General features: G+C 36.7%; 1 protein-coding gene across 3 annotated transcripts; it reads right to left on the bottom strand.

Moving 5' to 3' along the window:
• Window positions 1-416: 416 nt before the first annotated feature.
• On the bottom strand, window positions 417-21,672 carry DUSP19 (dual specificity phosphatase 19). 3 transcript variants are annotated; one of them, XM_040227765.1, is made up of 4 exons: window positions 21,251-21,670; window positions 15,996-16,042; window positions 11,679-11,713; window positions 417-484 (listed from the first exon to the last, which is right to left on the bottom strand). In XM_040227765.1, the coding sequence occupies exons 1-3, from the start codon at window positions 21,474-21,476 to the stop codon at window positions 11,681-11,683; spliced, it is 306 nt and encodes a 101-aa protein (XP_040083699.1). In that variant the 5' UTR covers window positions 21,477-21,670; the 3' UTR covers window positions 417-484; window positions 11,679-11,680. The 3 variants fall into 3 exon arrangements, with proteins under 3 accessions (XP_040083699.1, XP_040083697.1, XP_040083698.1); XM_040227763.1 differs by lacking the exon at window positions 417-484 and adding an exon at window positions 3,409-6,359 and having other exon boundaries at window positions 11,679-11,831; window positions 21,251-21,672; XM_040227764.1 differs by lacking the exon at window positions 417-484 and adding an exon at window positions 3,409-6,359.
• Window positions 21,673-23,024: the final 1,352 nt, after the last annotated feature.

Below are 23,024 nucleotides of genomic sequence, written 5' to 3'. Positions count from 1 at the left end.
CTTGGAGTAAGCATCTTTTAATTTCATGCCTGCAATCACCATCTGCAGTGAGTTTGGAGCCCAAAAATATAAAGTCTGACACTGTTTCCACTGTTTCCCCATCTATTTCCCATGAAGTGATGGGATCGAATGCCATGATCTTCGTTTTCTGAATGTTGAGCTTTAAGCCAACTTTTTCACTTTCATCAAGAGGTTTTTTAGTTCCTCTTCACTTTCTGCCATAAGGGTGGTGTCATCTGCATATCTGAGGTTATTGATATTTCTCCCGGCAATCTTCATTCCAGCTTGTGCTTCTTCCAGTCCAGCGTTTCTCATGATATACTCCACATATAAGTTAAATAAGCAGGGTGACAATATACAGCCTTGATGTACTCCTTTTCCTATTTGGAACCAGTCTGTTGTTCCATGTCCAGTTCTAACTGTTGCTTCCTGACCTGCGTATAGGTTTCTCCCATACAGATATGGTCATCCAAGGACTCCATACCTTGACAGAACAGAAGAGTATCAACTCTTATTTCCATAATTATCAGCTTGATTAATATTTTAAAAGATTATAGGTGTTTTGAAAGTCAGTTATAAAACACATTCACTGCCTGTAAAGGAATATGTATGTTTCTGTAGCTTGATCAAGACTGCACATTAGGTAAGAAAGTTTTTATAATATTTTAATTATAATATTTATAATTCAAAGAATATAATATCCTTTCTGTAACAGAAAGAATATATAATTGATATCTATAGACAATTTTTCTCTGGTGATTACTAGGAATTTGTTCTCCTTAAACTTTGGTAATTATTATTAATTAATGTTATTAGTGTAGGTAGATGGTGGTGAGGAGTTTTTGTGTTTCTTCTTAAGGCTACTATTTATTTTAGTAGAACCAGGAGTGGTTGTGTTGGGAGATCCTTGGAAAATTCTGGCCTTGGTAATCTGCCCACCTCTCCTTAGTAAAGAAAGACCTCCATGGTTCAGAAATGTCAAAACAGAAAAAAATCTAACCAGCATAAGGCTGAGTGATCAATGAAGATGTGTCTGCTTTTTATACAGTGGTGTTACTTTGAATGCAAGCTCCATGGGGGCAAGGATTTTTGACTGTTTTGCTTATCATCATATCCTTAGCACCTAGCACAGTATTTGACATGCAGGGGAGTCCCTGAATGTGAAAAAAAATCATTTTTTTGTATTGAAGAAATACTAGGAAAATCTGCTAGTGATATTCTCAAAGCAAGATCAGTTATGTTTAAGACATGCTGTGAGAGTGTCATAAAATTGAAGATAGGCAATTATTATACCAGATTTTTTTTAAGAGGAAAGGGAGAATGCTATAACTTATACATAGTAATGCTATAACTTATACATAGTAAGCTGTATGCCAATTCTAGAGAAAATGTAGGGAACTTTTTGTTTGTGAGCACTTATACAAGCATTTGCTATTACAAAAATATATATATATATGTGTGTGTATAGACATCACACACACACACATCACTAGTGGTGAGACATTAGGTGTCTTCATTTACTCCACGAGTTCATGAAGTTGCATTAGCAGTAATTGCAACTATTAGTAAGTGGATTCACAAATTTAGTAGCACAATTGGCCTATGCAAAGAGGGCAGTGAGAATTCAGTTCAAGCACTGAAAGCAATTTCCTCTCCTCCTGGTATGATATACAAATGGGAAGAGTGGGTGAAAACATAAGAGCAATAGCAAATTACCCTATTTATGTGCTTTCTTTTTAACTTTGAAGAATTCACCACTCTGTAGACAAGAAGCATTAGCAAAATCAGGTCATTGTGCTTATACCCTTACTTTCTTACACAGAACACTGTTTATATTCATAGAATTATTCTCTCAAAAAATATTCCTACAACATTAATTGCCATTTGAGCCTTTATTATCATAAGGTGCATGGGTATAACATAGCTTGACCTGCTGCTAGAAACACTCCGCAAGGACAATTATAAAATAATTGACTGTAAATTATAGGCTAGACAGCCTGGGTCCATCAGGAGATAAATCACACAATAAGAGTGGGAAAGTTTAATATAAAAGTTTATTAATTATAAAAGGGTTGGAGTAATGAGGACTAACTAGGTGGCGGAGAAGCTGTGAGCACTATTGGAGGCTATCTGAACTGCAGCAGCCTGCCTTGGAAGCACACCAAGCCCAGTAGAAATGACCCTTCCTCCTGAAAGGGCTCTCCAACACACAGCACCTTCTACTAAGAAAGCTCAACATCACAGCCACTGTCAAGAGAAAGGTATGTAAATTGCCCATCTTCCTTTTTATAGACACAATTATGAGTGGAGTTGGAGCTGAGATAATAAATGGGTAATTGGCACATAAGCCATTATTCTTTCCTATCTTGAGTGAAAGCAAAATACCATATCCTGGATACTCTTGCTGAATGTTTGATCAACTTTTTAATTTCTAAATAACTTTTAGAGAATTATTGTGGGAATTTCCTGGTGGTCCAGTGTAGAAAATCATTGTGGGAATTTCCTGGTGGTCCAGTAGCCAGGACTCCATTCTTCTACTGCAGGGGGCACAGGTTCAATCCCTGATCGGGGAACTAAGAGCCTGTAAGCTTTGGGCATGGCCAAAAAAGAGAAAGCAAATTATTCAGAAATTAAAAAGGACGCTAGTGTTTTCTGTTGTGTAGGGTCCTATGCGGTCCTGTTTCAGACCTATTACTAGTGTTCCCTGCTGTCGCTCTCATGCACTGTCTGCCAGGGCTGCAGATGTACACTGCAGCTCACTTGCCAGAGCATGAATTATGACCTGCAGTGGGTACTGTTAAGCTGGCACAGCAACATGCATCAATTCTTTTCCTCCCTTCCCCCCTCCCTCTCTTTCTGACAAGAAATGTTTGAGTGCCTGTTATGGGGTACACACTGGTACAGATAAACAACATGGTAAAAATCTCTGCTCTCCCGGGGAGCCCAAGTTTTGATGGGAAAAGCAACAAAATAAATAAAAATACATACAATTTTGGTGACAATTAGGGAGATGCAGTAAATAAAACAGGGAAACGTAGATATAAGTGCTAAGGATGGGAGCTGCTTGAAATAAGGTGGTCAGAGAAGGTTTTACTCAGAACATAAATCTCAGTTTAATCTGAGAGTAATTTAGTATCTTCTCTTGATTTAAAGTACTAAGATATGCTATTGAATTTTCACTGCCAATTTATCCACAGTAATGCCAATTACAAGAATTGACTTTAGCTTTTCACTTCTTGAGGTGGCTGGAGCATCAAATTTCCACAGACCTTTAAACTAATTTGTATTCTAAAACGTATAACTCAGTGTTTTGCCAACAAGATTTTTTTTAATCCAGAAGTTGATGGCAAATAAGTCTTTTAAAACAAATAATCGCAAAGAAATAAAGATAACTAATGGGAGAAATAGTAAATTTATTATTTTTATTAAAGTATATCAATACCCAGAAACAATAAAGGGCACATTATAAATATGGATACAAAACAGTAAGTCAGAGTTTCACTTGAAGTAGAAAAGTTTAAACTGTTTTAAGTATATCAATGAAGACAAACCAAAAATGTGTTCATTGTAAATACCATTGCATGTAACATAAGAACATAAAACCTTAAAATCTTCTGCTTTAAACTCTTAAATAACTACAGGTAATTAAATATGTTCAGGAGGCTTTGGGCAGAAAAATCAACTACTTAGGGTCAGCTGGAAAAGTCAAATAATTCCTTATGCTACATTTCTGTTTTTTTTTTTTTTAATGTATTGTGGGTTTGCTTGTAAAGGTGTTAACTCACCCAGTTTATTGTGTAAGGTAAAAGGACAATACTATGATTTATAGTTGCTACATTCCAGAGTCTTTGGAGAATTTACCTTTGAAGGAGACTTTCTAAAATAGGAAAATCTGTTTTAAAATAGAGGCACAAAGTCCTTGAAATAGTTTTGTCACTCCCTCAAAACAGATGTATATTTGAGATCTGTTCATAATATGTGAGGGATTCCCTCGTGGCTCAGATGGTAAAAAATCTGCCTGCAGTGCAGGAGACCCAAGGCTGATCCCTGTGTTGGGAATATCCCCCGGAAAGGAAATGGTTACCCACTCCAGTATTCTTGCCTGGAGAATTCCACAGGCAGAGGAGCCTAGGGAGCTACAGTCCACATGGTCACAAAGAGTCGGACATGACTGAGCAACTAACACTTTCATTTTTTCTATAATATGTAGAATAGAGAATCATAGTAATAAAGCTCCTTTTTTGTAAATAACTAGGTATGACAGAGTGACATACTCATGGGAAGCCAAATAAACATGTTACATGTATAACCTATCATTGCCTTACATAATACCCCTCATTTAAAAGACTGAATTCCCTTCACTGATTTATTTTAGATACAGCAAACTACTACCATTTAAAAGAAAACAAAATTGATGCTCAATGCCCTTCTGTAGATGTGCCAGAATATACATGTTTGCACTGTAACCAGATCACTACAGGCAACAACATATAACTACAGACAAAAATAAACTATCCATAAGGAATAAGTTCTATTTAAGGCTTCATGTTCACAACATTTAATGGCTGAAAACTAAATAACAATAACAAAGGAAAATGTATTTAAATAAATACTTACACGTGACCAGACAAGGTTTACCCAGCAAATCCTCAGCAATATTAACTATAAAGACAATATCATACACCAGTCTCATATTTAAGAGGATTCTGTCTGCAGGCTTCAGACAGCTCACTGTAGGTTGATTATACTTATGCTGCTTCTTAACAGATGGAAAGTTCATAGCTTTGCACACGATGACATCTTGTCAGGCTACAAGCAATGTTAAAACATAATTTGCATTTATCGCTTCTACTTTTTGCTCCTGCCAGCATAAGAAAGCCTGCTTTTTCAAATGCACAGATGTGCTCAATGTGCACTTTCCAACTTATCTATAGGAAAATGCTTGCTTTCTATAATGTGTATCTAAGGAGAGCTCAGGATTTTCTTACTAAAATCTACAGGGCAATGATATTTTCTAAGTCATGCAAGTCTACTTGAAAGCTCTTAAATTCTATCTTAATTATTATAATTAATTTTAAGTGGATTTTATTCTGAATAATTCAAAGCATATCTTTAAGCAAATTCATAATGAACAGAGTTTAGCCTTGCCAACAAGGAGACTTAATAAAAAAAAAGAAACCATTCAAAGCCTCTGGCCAAAAATAAAATTGTAAATGATTTTGGGCTTTCTAAAAATGTATTCAAAATTTCTTACAAAACCATAAGTGTTCTTTCCTTAAAAATATGTTCCCTTGTAGAATACCAAACTAGAAAACAGACCACATTTTAAAAGTGATTCTTCAGTTTGAAACACTTTCCTACAGATTCAAGGAGATCAGATAATTATGACAAGGAATCCAAAAACAGAATGCTAGGAACCCAAAATAAAAAGTACACAATTTAAGAGACTAGCAACTAATTAAAGAACCATACGCTCACAATAATGTAAGAGAGCACAGCTACACAAAAATGTTTAAAAAAAACAGAATATAATTTAAAAATCAAAATGAAAAGCGGGTGCATTTTCATAAAAGGACATAAAAATTTTGTGAATAATGTAACTACTACATAGATATTGTGTAAATCTTCAGATTTTGGTTACCTTTTTGGGGAGGTTTAAGGTATCATTTTTTAATCTTAAACTCTTTACAAAGAAATTTGCCTTCTTCTGAAGTAGTAAATCAAATAGCACTTCACGTTATTTCTTTCATGGAAATGGTTGCTGGCATAGAAAACTACCAGAAGTTTTAATCAACTAATTTAATCTTTCACGCTTTAATATAGATGTTAAATGTAAACCTTCTCTTTCTACAGAAGTCAATTATTGGTAATACATTGTTATTTTCCCTTAGCAAATCAAAGCATTTAATCCCACGTTATAATACTAAAGAAAACATGATATAATTTAAAAATTTATTTATACCCTAGTTTAGGACGATCAATTGACCTCTATTTCCACTTGAAAAAAAAGCATGAGGAAAGGAGGTTTCTACTAGTTTACTCTCCAAAAAAGGAGGGAAGGTGGTGGCTCTAGAGACCAACTCAGAAAGTACAGTTGTCCGTCATTGGCTAGAATGTAACTCAGGAACTGTTGCTTCTTCTAATTCCTGTAGTTTGTCACATTTATTCCTTTCTTTGCCCCCTTGATATGTACGAAGCTGCTCCAGAAAGCCAGCGTTGGGACATATAGAAGGTCTTGCATTTTTCACCAAAGAAAAAGCACTGGTAAATGAGATTTCTTCAGAATTCATTAGGAAGCCTATTATAATTGCAGCAGCCCTGGAAACTCCTGCATTACAATGAACAAGAACCACTCCATCCTATAATAAAACCAAACAAAAATCTTCATTATTTATTTAAGAAGAGTTGTACTGAAAACTTATACTATTTAAAAATTATAAGATAAAAATATTCACTTTATCAATGTATTTGACTCAATTTATTCTGATACAGTGCATCAGAAACCAATGCACTGTAGGGAATGAATGGGGAAAAAAATCAATCAATTAATCAACACCTTCTTTTCCCACCTCCCAGGTTTGAAATGCTTTGATGATATATTTGGAATTCTGAAATTATCTTTTACTACCCTGAAGTAATCTAGTAAAGTACACACACAAGTCTAGTAACTTAGTAGCCAAAGGCCTATAAATAAGAGAAAAATCAGAGAAAATATATGTGGAAATATAAATAAAACCACAATCATAAACTATACAGAAAGCTCATATCCTAGGTACATACACTGTTCCTATAAAGAACTAGTATCACTGGCTTAGAAATCTATCTATAAAATGATCAGTAAGGAAAAAATGTTCTTCCTTTGGATCTATTTTATTCTGGAGGGAAATGACCTAAAAAAATAGTTAAACTTATGAGGCAGTAAAATGTTGACTCAAATAGCTCAGGACAACATGAAGTGGAAAAGGTAATTTAGACACCAGCATGAGGTCAATAAATGCAAAACGTTTCAGGTAACTTGCAAATGATACTTTACAAGTGAAAAGGGACACAGTGCAAGACCAATGCTGATGGGGGTAATATTGCATTAATAATGAATGGGATATATCTGATGGATCAGCACTGATACAGGTTGGCTTATCTCAGGCCTTTTAAAAGTTAATGATCTTAATGAAACATAGTGAATGGTGAGCACACCCTGCAGAACCAGACATTTTAGTTACTGCATTTCTTGATTTTTCCTTTCATACAACACAAACAACATAGGAACAGGGAAGGGGAGAAAAAACCTGACAACTGAAAACTCTCTGCCCAAAGCATACATCAACAATGCTATATTCATGGCTTATTAGATTTTACAAGGTAGTTCTTAGATGCATAAATCCGTTGCAAAATTCCTTTCCTAAGTCTATTATAACAAGTGTAGCAAGTGTATCTCACTTCAAGAAAGACAAGATTAGTTAATATTTTTAAAATTCTCACATCAAAAAGACAATTTCAATTGTTTGTATTTATATATCTCAGAGTCATTTCCAGATATTGTTTCTACACAAGAAAAGCAAAACAAAAATATTCACTATGCATATACAGAACTTTTCTCACTTTGTACAATGGCTCTTTTTAATAAGACTTAAGACATTTTAAAATCATATTACAATAACCAATGGACACTGCTGATGAACTTTTAAAAAAATAATATTTATTTATTTATTTATTTGACTGTACCATGTCTTATTTGCAGCTGGCAATGTCTTTAATCATTTCTTGTGGTATGTGGGCTCCAGTTCCCTGACCAGGGATCAAACCAGGGACCCTTGCAGTGGGAGCTCAGAGTCTTAGCTACTGGATCACCAGGGAAGTCCCACTATTAATGAACTTTTAACGCAAAACAAATTAGATTTTCCAAAGAAACTTGGGCTCATAACATTAATAAGAGATAGCTTCCAGTGTAATTTTTAATGTTTCCTGACTATGTATCAGTTATCACTATTTTATGATCTACACATATGCTTTTGAAAATGAAACTAGCTTTATTTTTAGTCTTACAGTGTAATCAGTTTTAGCTATTATTTAACAATGTTAGTATTTTCTTCTCTCTTACATTCTTTATGTAACAGATACTTTTCTGTTAGTTTCTACAGCCTTTGAATTTACTTATTTACCTCTTATTCCTTGAGTATCATACTGCCCTTGAAAGTATTTCCAAAGAAACTACTAGCTTCATATTCCCTTTCAAGAATTCAAAATAATGACAATTAAATAATTTATAAAGCAATTTTTCTTTTGCATTTGCTGTTGTCCTATGTTTAAAAGGCTTTTTCCTCTCATTGGTCCAGCTAACCATGGCTTCTAAGAAGCCTGTCTCTCTGCTTGAGAGGAGGACAGGAGGACTATCCAAGACATCTTTTTATGCCTAGTATTTAGTGCAATTTTTTGGCACATAGTAGGTGTTCCATAAATGTCTGCTAAGGAAAAAAATTTTGCTATCCATTTTGAGAAAACATTCTCTTAAAAAAAATCATGTCACCATTTTGCAATGGGCATTTAGGAATTATAGTATTTCCATTTTATGTAGCTTGCTTTGTTTTCATGTTGTTATTCATAGCTTTTCAATTAGATTGCTAGCTCCTTAAAGGCAGCAATATACATCCCTTCCACCTTCTCAGAATAAGTAACTCATATTTTTTGACAGATCAAGTTCAGATCTTTTTTAAAAAATAAGTCTTTTGATATATAGAAAAACACATTAAAATACTACAAATGGTTATATGTATTGGTGAAAATTCATGATCTCAATTTTTACTTATCTATATTTTTCCAATGTTATAAAGTACTTACATGTTTTAAAAATCACATTTATAAATAATAAAGTAAATGTGGAATATCAAATACACATTTTGTACTAACAAAATCTTCTGCACATGAAAAAGGGGATCAAGTAAATACTCAAGTAAAAGAACTCTTGAACATATGGAAGTTATCTTACTACTACATGTCATGTGTATTTCTGTCCCTTTGGGCATAAGCCCGGCAGATAACACATTAGGTGGAGATACAGGAAGGACAGAGAAACCAAACAAACAGGGTTTTATAACTATAGAGAAAAATGAGGAAAGACATGGGGAAATGAAAGACATTCTATTTGGCAGCTGTATGTGAAAAGACGAAAACAACAAACTAAGGCCTAGAATGGTAGTTCTGAAATAGGCAATTCACAGAGTAATTGCATTTAATAATACCTGAATATACAACAGACAAAATCATGAAGAGATTTCTAGGGGGAAAAAAAAAAAAGAATGAAGAAAATTAAAAAATTCTATTGCTAAAGTTAAACGTGCATTATCTAAACAATAAAGAGTTTCCAGGGTAAGGAAATAATCACTGAGGCTCAGGTTCCAGTAAAACACATAAGGCTTGAGAAATCAGAACATATTATATATATCTCACAGCAGAAACACTTCAGGCATCTCCTCAGATTCCCTTAATCTCACGGACCCTCAGCTTGTTCCACCTCAGCTGCCACCTCTGTGGCTGACTACTTCCCGTAGGCCTACTGAGTTCTGCTTGCCTAAGAATACCTGGCTCTTCCCCCATGTCAGTCTCTGCATAGACCGGTACACCCTGAGTTCTGGATCCTCTTGCTGCTTCTGAACTTGGATGGCAAGTCATACCACAGGGCTTCAAGGTGGGTGCTGAAAAAGTGGGGTGCTGTAACCTGGAATTGTAGGGTTAGTTACCTCTCCATGCCTAAACTCTGACCAACGGGAAACAGGAGCTGACAGAGAGCCCAGCAGATAAATTCTCTCTCTTCTCTCTTTCCCAAAATCTGTATTGAGGTACAGTTTCTTTGGATTCCCTGCCTGGGGATGTCTTGGGTACCACCTTGCCAAGGAACCAGCTATTTTGCTATCAGCTCATTGGGAAGCTGTGCTCAGCAAGGTGAAAACATCATCTTATATTGGTTCTCATCCTTTTCTGAATCACTTCCCTTTCTTCTCACTCTCACTGCCTAGGGACTGCACCTCTCAAATGAAGCATCAGCTCTAAATCCTTGCCTCAGGTTCTGTTTTCTGAGAAACCCAAACTAAGGACCACTTTAATTAACTATTATCTCTTTCACTTTTTACTTGAAACATCTATATGTTTAATGTCTAATATGACATGTCTAATATGCCTAATATGAATGTAAATATGAATAATGTTTACATTTTTCCATTACCATCTAAGACATATTATACATCTCCTTAGAAAAGCAGCTAACACAGAAACATTATCACTTTTATTCCTAAGACTATTAGCTGGTACACTGGCATCTGACAATCTAGAATCTATATAATTTTTCACAAGCTAAAAGTGTGGCCAATATTAGGCTTTGAATTAGAAAACCTCTTTCTTTTTTCTTATCCAAATATCTACTATTAAATAAGGTTGAATAGTTTAATATTTTTCCAGCAATCTAGAGGAAGGTATCTAGAACAGTGCTGGGCACATAAGGCACTCAATAAATATTACTAAATGAAAGGAAGAAACAGAGAGAGGCAAGGAGAGAAGGTAGAAGGAAAGTCATTAGAAGTTAATTAAGCTATAATGTTAACTATCGTTTATTGCCAAGTGCTCCATGACAGTTAACTTTTCTCTATAAGTGCTTCTACATTCCCATCTATTTATCTCACATAAATTTTATAAGAATTATATATTGACTAAAAATGATATAATTTCAAGGCATAATAATTGGTAAAGGCAACCTAGAAGCCCTGCCAGTCAGAGTGTTCCCTTGGATCTAGTACCAAGATTAAAGTATTGTATTTTCTGTGGGTCTTCTAAAGTCAGAGAACCAATGGACAGCTTTTGATCAGCATTTTCAAACAATCTTAGTAATATTCATCTTCATAAATACACTAAGGACCAGAGCAGCCTCTGTTCCATAGTTCACCTGATTACCTTGCAAAGTGGTCAGAGGGCAGATGGTTAGAGATGATCAAAAGGAACCTTAGTATTGGGCTGGCCAAAAAGGTCATTCGGATTTTTCTATAAGATGTTACGGAAAAACCCAAACAAACTTTTTAGCCAACCCAGTTGAGCAGAAAATTTTAAATCCTAACACTTCTTAGGAAGGCATACGAAGATGAGAAATTAAAGTTAAAAAATAGAGACTTCCCTGGTGGTCCAGTAGCTAAGAATCTACCTTCCACTGCAGGATATGTGGGTTCGATCCACATATCTTTGTTACAACAAAGATCCCACATGCTGTGAGGCCACGAAGCCCAGGTGCCCAAACTAGTGAGCCTGCGTTCCTCAACTAGAGAGTCTGAGTGCCACAAACCAGAGAGTGTATGCGCTCTGGAGCCTGCACACAACTGCAGAGCCCATGCACTCTGGAGCCCAAGTGCCACAGCTAGAGGGAAGCCCACAGGCTGCAAGAAAGAACCCGATGCCACAGTCACGACCCGATGCAGTCAAAATAGTAGTAGTAAATAAATTCAAGAAAATAAAGTTAAAAGTAAGTACCTCACTGGAAGAAGAGCAACTGGAGGACTAAATAATTATAGGGATTAATGAAATATTGTTGAAAGGGAAACTTAATAATAGTTCTTACATATTCATTACAGAAAGAAGTGGAGGATGGACCAATATTTTAAAATTTCTGTTCTTGAGGAACTGTGAATCAGTACCAAACTTACCTTCATTTTTGCTTGTTCAATAAATTCAAAACATTCTGGAAAATAAGACAGGATATTGGTCTCAGGCAGATCCAATATAGAAATATTCTTATAAATAAAGTCATTGAGGAAAGCGTTTTCAACTCCATATGCAACATTGAGAATATGAGTCACCTTAAAGAGAAAAAAAAGATAATTTTTAAAAATTCACATGAATTAGGTTAATTAAACCTAAAAAGTTATGTTTTAAATAAAATTAAACCTAATTAGGTTACTTAGGTTAATTAATTAGGTTAATTAAATTGAGGTGTTGAGATCTGTAACAATACATAATTTAAGCATAACTCACTTGGGCTTCTCAGGGTGCTCAGTGGTAAAGGATCTGCCTGCAAAAGGAAATGCCAGAGACATAGGTTCGATCCCTGGGTCGGGAAGAGCCCCTGGAGGAGGAAATGGCAGCCCACTCCAGTATTCCTGCCTGGAAAATTCCATGGACAAAGGAGTCGACAGTCCAAAGACACACACAAGTCAGACACGACTGAACACACGCACACTTGAATAACACGTCCTTCAGGGAGCCTTCTCTGCCTGCCTCCTCCCTTACCAGAAGTGCAATTTCTACACACTCATATTTGTTGTTATTGTTGTTTAGTCGCCATGCCATGTCTGATTCTTTTGTGACCCCTGTGGACGGTAGCCCACCAGGCTCCTCTGTTCATGGGATGTCCCAGACAAGAAGACGAGAGTAGGTTACCATTTCCTTCTCTAAGGGATCTTCCCAACCTAGGGATCAAACCCACATCTGCTTGGCAGGCAGGTTCTTTAACACTGAGCCTCCAGGGAAGCCCATATACTCCTATAGTACCCTCTATGTGCCTTACAATAGCCCTTATCACCTAGAGTTCGTCTCCCATATTGTACTGGAAACTCCACCCGGATAGGGACCATATTTAGCCTACTCACTTTTATAAGTAAGCACTATGAATGAGCAGGAAACTTCGCACAGAAAGTACTTAAAATATCTATTGAATAAATCAATTAATGTCTATTAAAAAATTAAAGTAAGGGACATGCATTAGTAGCAATAACTTCCCTTTCAATAATTATTTCCCTACTTTCCTTTTGTATTCTTTGTAAGTACAGTCATTCTCAAGTGTGGCTACACACCAGAACTACCCAGTGAGCTTTTTAAAAGTTCAATAGGTACACCCTGAATTTTGGATTCTCTTGCTGCTTCTGAACTTGGACGGCAAGTCACACCACAGGGCGCTGCGTTTGGTTTCAAGGTGACTGGTCACCCAATGAGGTTTTAAAAAGCACCAATGCCACAGGGTCTCAATCCCAGAAATTCTGATGAATTAGTCTGGTTAAAAGGTGGGATGGTCGTGAAAGATTTGCTTTCAAATGGCACATGTGAGCAACCTCCTCCTCCATCTACACATTCAAGCTCCTTTCCTGGAGTCCTCCAAGCAAATGCAAGAAGCTATGTGAGAAGTTCCTTAAGAGAATCCAAAGGCTAAATGGATCGGATTCTGCCTCTCCTGCCCCTACTATACTAGGGGTACTGAAACTACCTAGACATTGGATAATTTAATAGCCCACAATATTTGTAAAGCACTTTTACCTTTCAGCAAGTTTTCCCAAGATTCTCATTTTGTCATCTTCATAATCCTGTGATAGATAGGAAAGGGTACTATAGGAGTATATGGGCTTCCCTGGAGGCTCAGTGTTAAAGAACCTGCCTGCCAAGCAGATGTGGGTTTGACCCCTAGGTTGGGAAGATCCCCTAGAGAAGGAAATGGTAACCCACTCCCGTAGGTGTGGCTCTGGCAGTGCCTCGCTCCTTCCCCCAAGACAGCTAATTGGATTCTGGTGGACACCTGACTTAAGCTAGATTGACTTAAGAAATTTAGAAAGAGGTGTACGAGACAGAGTAATTCACAAACTCAAGAGCTTTAAGACAGTCATTCTGTACTAAGTGAAAGATCCCTGCTTCCAAATGAGAAGAGCAGATGTGCAGAGAGGGACCAGGTGCCAGCGGATGGCCTTCTGTTCTCTGGGACAGCCACTCTCCTCCCAGGTTCCAAAGAGCTCCCCCTGCCCTCATCTCCCCACCCTGAGATCATCATATGCATTCTCTCTCCTTGCTCAGGTTTCTGTGGTCCACAGCCAAAAGAGTATTGATTAAGATATTCAGGGAACTAGACCTCATGAAGAGAGGGCCATAAGCTACTTACAAACCTAACTGCCTTGTGGAGGAAAACAACAGAAAAAAAACCTCTAATCTGCTCAAGAGGAGAGATGGGAGAATTCCAGACAGAAGGGAAGAACACTTTTAGAAGATACTGTCTGAAATGTCCTTCTGCTTTCCCTGTGATGGCCTCTCAGGCTGTGCCAAGTTACCCTCCCACTCCAAGAGTACCTCTGGCCAGGGTTGTATGACTCTGCCTTTAATTACATGATAGATATTCCAATGTTGTATGATACTGATGTGTTTGCCCTGTCTTTAGAACTATATTTTACATCCCCCAAAGACCAAAAATGAGGTCTGACCACTTATAGAATGTATCTGTATCTATACAGCTTTCCTATCTATCACAGGATTATGAAGATGACAAAATGAGAATCTTGGGGAAACTTGCTGAAAGGTAAAAGTGCTTTACAAATATTGTGGGCTATTAAATTACCCAATGTCTAGGTTGTTTCAGTTCAGTTCAGTTCAGTCGCTCAGTCGTGTCCGACTCTTTGTCACCCCATGAATTGCAGCACACCAGGCCTCCCTGTCCATCACCAACTCCCGGAGTTCACTCAGACTCACGTCCATCGAGTCGGTGATGCCATCCAGCCATCTCATCCTCTGTCGTCCCCTGCTCCTCCTGACCCCAATCCCTCCCAGCATCAGAGTCTTTTCCAATGAGTCAACTCTCCGCATGAGGTGTCCAAAGTATTGGAGTTTCAGCTTTAGCATCAGTCCTTCCAAAGAACCCCCAGGACTGATCTTTAGAATGGATTGGCTGGATCTCCTTGCAGTCCAAGGGACTCTCAAGAGTCTTCTCCAACACCACAGTTCAAAAGCATCAATTCTTTGGCACTCAGCTTTCTTCATAGTCCAACTCTCACATCCATACATGACCACTGGAAAAACCATAGTCTTGACTAGACGGACCTTTGTTGGCAAAGTAATGTCTCGGCTTTTGAATATGCTATCTAGGTTGGTCATAACTTTCCTTCCAAGGAGTAAGTGTCTTTTAATTCCATGGCTGCAGTCACCATCTGCAGTGAGTTTGGAGCCCAAAAAAATAAAGTCTGACACTGTTTCCACTGTTCCCCCATCTATTTGCCATGATGTGATGGGACCAGATGCCATGATCTTTGTTTTCTGAATGTTTAGCCGCTTGGAAATGCAATTTATATGTGTATTGATTCAATGATCCTGCTTGAAAAGAACTGTACTAAGTCACAGGTCACAGTGGTGGTGCTGGAAGTGTGAGTCACTCAGTCAGGTCCCAGTCTTTGTGACCCCATGGACTGTAGCCTGCCAGACTCCACTGTCCAAAGAATTCTACAGGCAAGAATACTGGAGTGGGTTGCCATGCCCTCCACCACAGGATCTTCCAACCCAGGGATCAAACCCAGGTCTCCTGCACTGCAGCAGATTCTTTGCCATCTGAGCCACCAGGGAAGCCCAAGACGGTAGTGGTGGGGACCTAACCTAAAACCTTGCTAGGAATGAAGCATACTTCTAAAATGCAGTTTCAGAGGTCCTTTCAATTGTTGACCTTGGGATGCCCTTTAAAATAGGGATAATAAGAACAGCTCCTTCATTGAGTACTTAGTATGTGCTAAGCACATAGGTTAACTCACTTAAACCTTACATTTAGGCAATATCAAAATTTTATTTTTTGAAGTCGTTCAAAAATCAAAACCTTATTTAAAAAATTAAGAGGTCTTGCTCTTCAACCTGTCCTTCTCCACTCCATTATTGCCCACCTATATAGTAACTACCTTTATCCATTTCTTATATATTCTTTTAGAGTATCTTTAAAAGATATTTATATCTTATAAGATAGATATTTATATCAAATATTTTATTTATTCTTTTTCTTACACAAAGGCAACACTGGGGATTTTTGGCCCCGTTTAAAAATGTCCTTCAGATCCTTTCATATCAGTATTTAAAGACTGTTGTGTGTGTGTTTTAAAAGCTATATAGCATTCTGTCATTGTTCATTTAACCAACTCCCTACTGATGGAAATGTGGGTTGCTTTCAATAATTTGCTATTATAAACAGTGCTGCAGTAAATAACTTGGAACACTCCTGAAGCATTTCTTTTTACCTTGAGTCTTTTCAGTGTATCCAGATCATGAGCAGCATCTTGTGACCCTATAAGAAATAAATCACATCACCTTGAACATAAAAATAATTATCCTGACTTTTAATCTGAATTTTGTAACAATTCTGTTAGTTATTCATTTATTTTAAGAAATATACCTTGGGAGGACCTGAGTCCAACTCTTTGAAAGATAATTCAGGAATATTCATCAAAAAATATTCATCCTGTAAATACTTTTGGACTCTGAAATCCCACTTCTAGGAATTGTTCCTAGAAAAATTGGGCCATTGATGGGGCATTGGGTTTGGGTGGATTTTTGTTTGTTTTCTTTTTGTGGGGTTTATTTTGTATTACCAACAATACTGTGAAGAACATCCTAATAGCTAATCTTTGCAATATCCAGAACTTTTAGGAAAAATTCCTAGAAGTGGGATTTCAGAGTCCAAAAGTATTTACAGGATGAATATTTTTGATGACTATCCCGTGAAAATATATACGGCCCCTTGAAATGAGAAATGTAGAAGAATATTTATTGCATGGAAATGTATTTTCAATATATTAGGTGATAAAAGCAGGTTATAAAACATCAATCATTTTTGTAAAAACAAAAACAATGTACATGCTTAAAAATGGGCAGGAAGTATATAGAACAAAATGTTACAGTAAGATTATAGGTGACTTTATTCTTCATGCTCACGATTTCTTTTGTAACTGAAGAAAAGAATACTAAAAAAGACACCCACAAAATGAGTTAGTGCCAGCTTGTCTGGGAACACTCAGTAGCTTAGAGCAAACACTGTTGGTCTACAGAGTTCCACCCACGTTCCATACACAGCTAGGACTATACCCTTTTCCAGTTGCTCCCTCTGCAAGTTGGCTTTCCAGACCTCCTACATTTGAAAAATGACTCTAGTCAATAAGCAAGTTTATACAGGAGAATAACTAGTTAAACTAAAGCGAGTTACACAACTGAAAAAATAGGGCATTTATTATTTAAAGATTTCAAGTATTTTACTTTCCTGAATTAGGTTCCATTTCTACAGAAAACATTTTTTTTCACCTTAACTGTCTGGGAAATCTGCCAACTTCTACCATGTGATTTTAGGTAGCTGGAAGGTCAGCAATATGCTGGTTGGCCAATATTCTCTTGGTAATACGAAGCTCACAGGCTCCTTACTGAATCTACATTCAACTTTATTCTACTTAAAACACAGCCTGTCAAAATATTAACATTTGTTAATGGTAGATATGTAATTGCTATAATCTGTAGTTTTATACACATTTGAAGTACCTCATAATTTAAAAATAAAAATAATTTCTCAGTTTTCTGTAGGAAGTCCTATTCATCTCCAGGAGGAGAAATGGGTTCAAGTAAGTTAACTGAAATTTGGTGGTTTTATATGCATGGCATCTTTTAAATAATAATTCCACTCTATTTCTTACAATAGAAAAAAGACAAGAAAAGAAAGAAACATGCATGAATGAAACTCTTTTTTTTCTACCCTCAACTGTCATTATTGTATTTCTCGAAGCTGGATATTTTCATTATTTCCATTAAATACATATACACCCCAAACAGAATGAGTTAGTCATTTTCCAGAGTTGGTTGTTACATTTTGAAAATGATTTCCAGATAATGAATACATTGATTCAAATTTAGTGTTCTTGAGACCAAAGCAACTGACTCTTCAAACACAAGGAGAGTGTTAATAGTATAGCCGGATAATTTTAGTCAGTACAAATGGACTTTAGGTAATTGTCCTGTGTGTTTCATCTAATGTTTGGTAGTATTCAGTTCATGTTACTTCTCTCTAAATTCTAGATATAAACATTAGCTTTTCTCCAAATTAAATGGTAGCTATGTGTTGCAGTCTTCCATTAAGCTTTTGTTGGAAAAACACTTATTATTAAAAGAAATACTCTAAATCATTATAAAAGTGTATTATTTAAACCTTTGTTTTGAAAAAGTAGAATGTATCCTTTTATAAACTACCTTGATTAACATTTTAAAACAAATATCAATTTTAAGAATTTTATGATTTTAACAGTGGCAACATGAATCTATGATTGTGTTAAATTTAATAGAACTGAATAGCAAATCAATTTTAACTGTATGGTAATTTTAAATAACAGAAAAAGAAGTTGATGAATAGGACTACAACTAAACAAATAAGTTTAATAAAAAAAAAAGAAATAAGTTTAATAATAATAATGTACAGTTAGTTATATTTTACATTGACACAACCCAATAATATTCATGACCCTGGCCAAAAATTATTATGGAAATATTACAGATGAAATAACTGATTTAGAAAGCATATTACATGCTATTGGAGCTGGGACTTCTAACAAGTTCAGTGTTTTGCAATCATATGTATCGTAAAAAATAGGCTATGTAAGATCTCTAAAATTGTTTCTGTTTTTAATGAAAATACCAAATATTGCATAAATTCTGATGTAGCATGTCTTAATTTACAAATCTCTATTTTCATCATCACGGAAATAGGCCAAAAAAGTTATTACTGAAACAAACCAAAAAGATGCTCTTACATTACTGAAAAGGGAAAGAAATAATATTCTAAAGAGAAATATTTTGGGGAAATTTGTAGGACTGAATTTTCATAAATGGATAGAAATAGGAGCATAAATTTCTATAATGATAAGCTAAAATAAAACTCATTAAAGAATTTTACAAAATAAAGAGCATTACAAATTTAATGTATTATCTGCCTTCTAAAAATATTGAGTTTTCTAGATATCAGAAATCCTCTATAATCTTATGTGTTAGTCGCTCAGTCATGTCCATCTCTTTGCAACCCCATGGACTGTAGCAAGAAAACTGGAGTGGATTGTATATCCTTCTCCAGAGGATCTTTCCGAACCAGGGATTGAACCGGGTCTCTCACACGGCAGGTAGATTCTTTACCATCTGACCCACCAGGGAAACCCTTATAAACTTGTAAAGGATTCCCAAATTTTCACCTAGAATTGAAGCAAAGATCTCAAGATGTCACCGATTGGGACTCTGTAACAAGACAGACATAGCAAGAAGTGTACCTTTTAAAACTACCCAAGAGAAAAGGAATTTTCCACTTTTACAAATCAAGCTGGATTTAAGAAAAGTCCTAGTGAGATTTGTTGTAAAAATATAATTTGCAAAACCAAGGACAAAAATACTAACTATGATCTTTTATCAACCTGTTAGGTATTTCAAGGGCCTATGTAAGATTTTTGAAATGCAGGAGCTTGGGTGAATTTATGAGCAAACTGAAACGGACAGATCATATTTGTACAGCTTTCCACCTTCTTTATCCATCACCCAAAACAACATTTAACTTCATGTAGTGCTAGGTGGGAGCTGTGTTGCTTTGAAGAGATAAGGAAGTTTTCTGAAGCAACCTAGAAACAACCCCTGTATCATTCACCTGGAAAAACTTTAAATGTAACCATCCATAAGTCCCTTGGGAATAAGTTATTTGTAACCATCTCCCTCTCTTGTAACCATCTCTTTCTCCCAAGAAAGGAGGTTGTACCTAATAAAAATATCTCATGTCCTGATTCAAAGAGGAGACCATGTAAGGACTAGTTTCAGAAGTCCCTCCCACCACGCATTCAAGATCCTGGTAAGGTTCCAATGCCAGTCAGAATACTACCTTGATCAGCCCACTTTGGATAAGTCTAGATTTAAAAAATAAGCAAAGTTCATGAAGACTCTGAAAGAGTGAATAATATTTTTAAATTCTACCATAATTATTTTAAACCATTATTACTACAATAGAAGCCAAATAACCAAAAAACATGCCTGGATATATTTCCTTTCCTAGAAACGGTGTGCAAATCCTGGGTGAAATTTTCAGACTAACTAAATGACCCACTAAATTTTTCACTGGGCTGCAGAAACTAACTGGACATAATTATTTGGTGAATTTAAAGACAGATCATGTAACAATGCACACAATACATACTACAATAAATAACTCAAATGTATACTGCAACTGATACGTTTCAAAAAACTTTTGCAACAACTTTAGGACAACCCTATAAGATAAGCAGATATCCTTACTTCATCTTTACAGATGGTCTCTTGGAGGGCTAGAGAGAAAGTTTCAAAAAACTTTTGCAACAACTTTAGGACAACCCTATAAGATAAGCAGATATCCTTACTTCAGCTTTACAGATGGTCTCTTGGAGGGCTAGAGAGAATTAATAACTTGCACTAGCTCATCTACTATAAGTAGAGTAGGAAGATTGAGGCTGAAAGCCTGGACTCTCTGAAGCAGTATACGTTAATGATGGAGAGCAGGAGTGTTATCAGACTTGAGCTGTGCAAGTTATTTAACCAATTGTTAAATTCAATTCCAATCTGAAAAACAGAGCTATTGATCTCTGTTTCACAGAGCTTTTAAAAGGAGTGTGCACATCACACAGCATCTCACTGGCTATTTCTGTCTCCCAATTCAGTGTTCTTTTTACACAAGAGAGGCTTGGCTATATAAATATTGAAAAATCATTGATTTTTCCAAGTCTTAATTTCTCTATTCATAAATGAAAAATTATTCAAACCTACTTAAAACACTGTAGACTATTTTTTAAGAACACTGCATCATATTTGTGCCAAGTCAACAAGTTTGCACATTCATATCTGTGCTTCATTTGCTATTTGTAAATTATGCGTTGTGCAGGGAATCTCTATTTATCATAATACAAGAAATCATAAACCATCAGACTCAAAGCTATAAAATAACAATCCACCTTCTTAACAGTCCAAAAACAGACACCAAGAATAGATGTGGCCACAGGAGGCATGCACTGCATACAGCTGCAACCCCAGAGCAGGCAAACAAGCACTTGTCTTTTCAAGCATTAACTTTTCTACAACTTTAACCCTCATCACTTGTAGTTTGCCTAATAAAAGCATTATTTTTACTTTGATAATCTTTTAAGGCTATATCCTTTCATAATCCAATAAAATACACCATCAATGTGTTGTCCTCCAGACAAGTTAGAAAAACAGGAAAAACGCTTTTCTAAAATTCAAATACCAGGTGCTATGTGCTACTAGAATCTATGCCTCTTAGTTTCATAGTGTGGCAGAAACAGTCCCAGGCAGCTAGTGGAAGTTCCAAATCCAGAAAAGGAAACATTTCAATTTTCTGGCGTTTTTAGCTGGTAGCACAGACTACTATATACTAGGAAGAAAAAAGAAGTAGTATGGTTAAAAGAACTCAACAATTTAGCGGCAAATCAAATATACTCACCCAGGAGCAACCATGGCTTAATAACACCAACTTGCAAGTCCAAGCTAATGTCCTGCACATAACCACAACCTCCCCCGCCGCTTGGCTCTACTTCTTCCACAACATGAATTCTGGCATCTTTCCATGTTTCTATAATTTTCTTTCCAGTTAGCGTTGTCACCCTGGTGCACTGCTTCCTGAGATTATTCCGGGAGAATGCCTTAATTTCCTGGTTAAGGGAGTGCATTACCTGAGGAGTGGCTAGGAACAAATACAAGCAAATCCAGCTAGCACAGTGATGGACCGAACTGAACGTCCCTTAATGTTCAGGTAACAAAAACAACCTCATGGGCACACGGCCCCGCAGGTAACACTAGCTGACACACTCGCCGGGAGACGAGACAGCCCGGCTCCGTTTTTCCCAGCGCCGCAATGTAAGGAGAAGTTTGATTGGCCATTGCGAAAGGCACGCCGATTGGATGCTGTTTCTCCTTCCTGTTTAGTGGAAAACAATGCTATCCAGGCAGAGGTCTTCCTTATTGTTGCTTCTGCTGCTGCTAAATCGCTTCAGTCGTGTCCGACTCTGTGCGACCCCATAGACGGCAGCCCCCCAGGCTCCCCCGTCCGTGGGATTCTCCAGTCAAGAACCCTGGAGTGGGTTGCCATTTCCTTCTCCAGTGCAGGAAAGTGAAAGGTGAAAGTGAAGTCGCTCAATCTTGTCCGACTCTTAGCGACCCCATGGACTGCAGCCTACCATGCTCCTCCATCCATGGGATTTTCCAGGCAAGAGTACTGGAGCGGGGTGCCATTGCCTTCTCCGCTTATTGTTGCTAATGCTAAGTCACTTTAGTCGTGTCCGACTCTGTGCAACCCCATAGACGGAAGCCCACCAGGCTCCCCCGTCCCTGGGATTTTCCAGGCAAGAACACGGGAGTGGGTTGCCATTTCCTTCTCCAATGCATGAAAGTGAAAAATGAAAGTGAAGTCGCTCAGTCGTGTCCGACTCTTAGCGACCCAGTGGACTGCAGCCTACCAGGCTCTTCTGTCCATGGGGTTTTGCAGGCAAGAGCACTGGAGTGGGTTGCCATTGCCTTCTCCTTATTGTTGCTACGTAAAGCTATCTTTTTTATACACGCCGATTGGTATATAAGAAATGATTGGCTAGCTGGTATTTCCTCGCACCTTACAAACAGTGGTTTTCCCGATACATTCGATCGGTGGCCCTTGTGGTTAGTGACCTGGGTATCCCTCCTGCTCTGGTTAGGCTACCTCTCCTGCTCGCCTGCTTTTAGGCTAATCCCGGGGGGCTACAGCAGACGTTAAAAGTTAGTCTTCGCTTTCTGTGTTCACACCTTTTCTTTCTGCTGTTACTGCCAAGAGGAACATTTACTCGATTAAAAAAAAAAAAAAAAAAAAAAACTTGTGTAGGGTAGTAACAATTTAAATAAAATTTGCAAAAGTAATTTTTTTCTTTTTAATTTTCTAATTGTTTGTATATAAACAAGATAAACAAGAGCTTAATACATTTTTCCCTCTGACTTCTTGCCTGCATTTTCATTATCAATAAAACTGCTGAAGAAGCCTTCATGCAATATACACTCTTTATAAGAAGCATTGCAACAGTCTTTTCATACATAGTTTCAGAAATTGGTGATGCAAACATCCGCGTTTACAAAACATCAATTATAGAAAGATTATTTAATTAGAATCATTATTCTAATATAGAATATTCTAATAATATAATAGAATTATATATAAAATTCAAATTCTATATATTATATATACATAGAATTAG

This window comes from Oryx dammah, unplaced genomic scaffold (genome assembly GCF_014754425.2).
Source record: "Oryx dammah isolate SB20612 unplaced genomic scaffold, SCBI_Odam_1.1 HiC_scaffold_27, whole genome shotgun sequence".
NCBI classification, from domain to species: domain Eukaryota; kingdom Metazoa; phylum Chordata; class Mammalia; order Artiodactyla; family Bovidae; genus Oryx; species Oryx dammah.
The sequence above is the reverse complement of the archived record's forward strand: the minus strand, read 5'-3'. Positions and strand labels throughout refer to the sequence as shown.

Excerpts from the sequence above, each read along its gene's own strand:
- DUSP19 (XM_040227763.1), bottom strand. The coding sequence starts at position 21,476 with ATGCACTCCCTTAACCAGGAAATTAAGGCATTCTCCCGGAATAATCTC. Across the intron at positions 16,043-21,250 it reads TAAGCCATGGTTGCTCCTGG|GGTCACAAGATGCTGCTCAT; the intron begins GTGAGTATATTT and ends TATTTCTTATAG. Across the intron at positions 6,360-11,678 it reads TTGAACAAGCAAAAATGAAG|GATGGAGTGGTTCTTGTTCA; the intron begins GTAAGTTTGGTA and ends GTTTTATTATAG.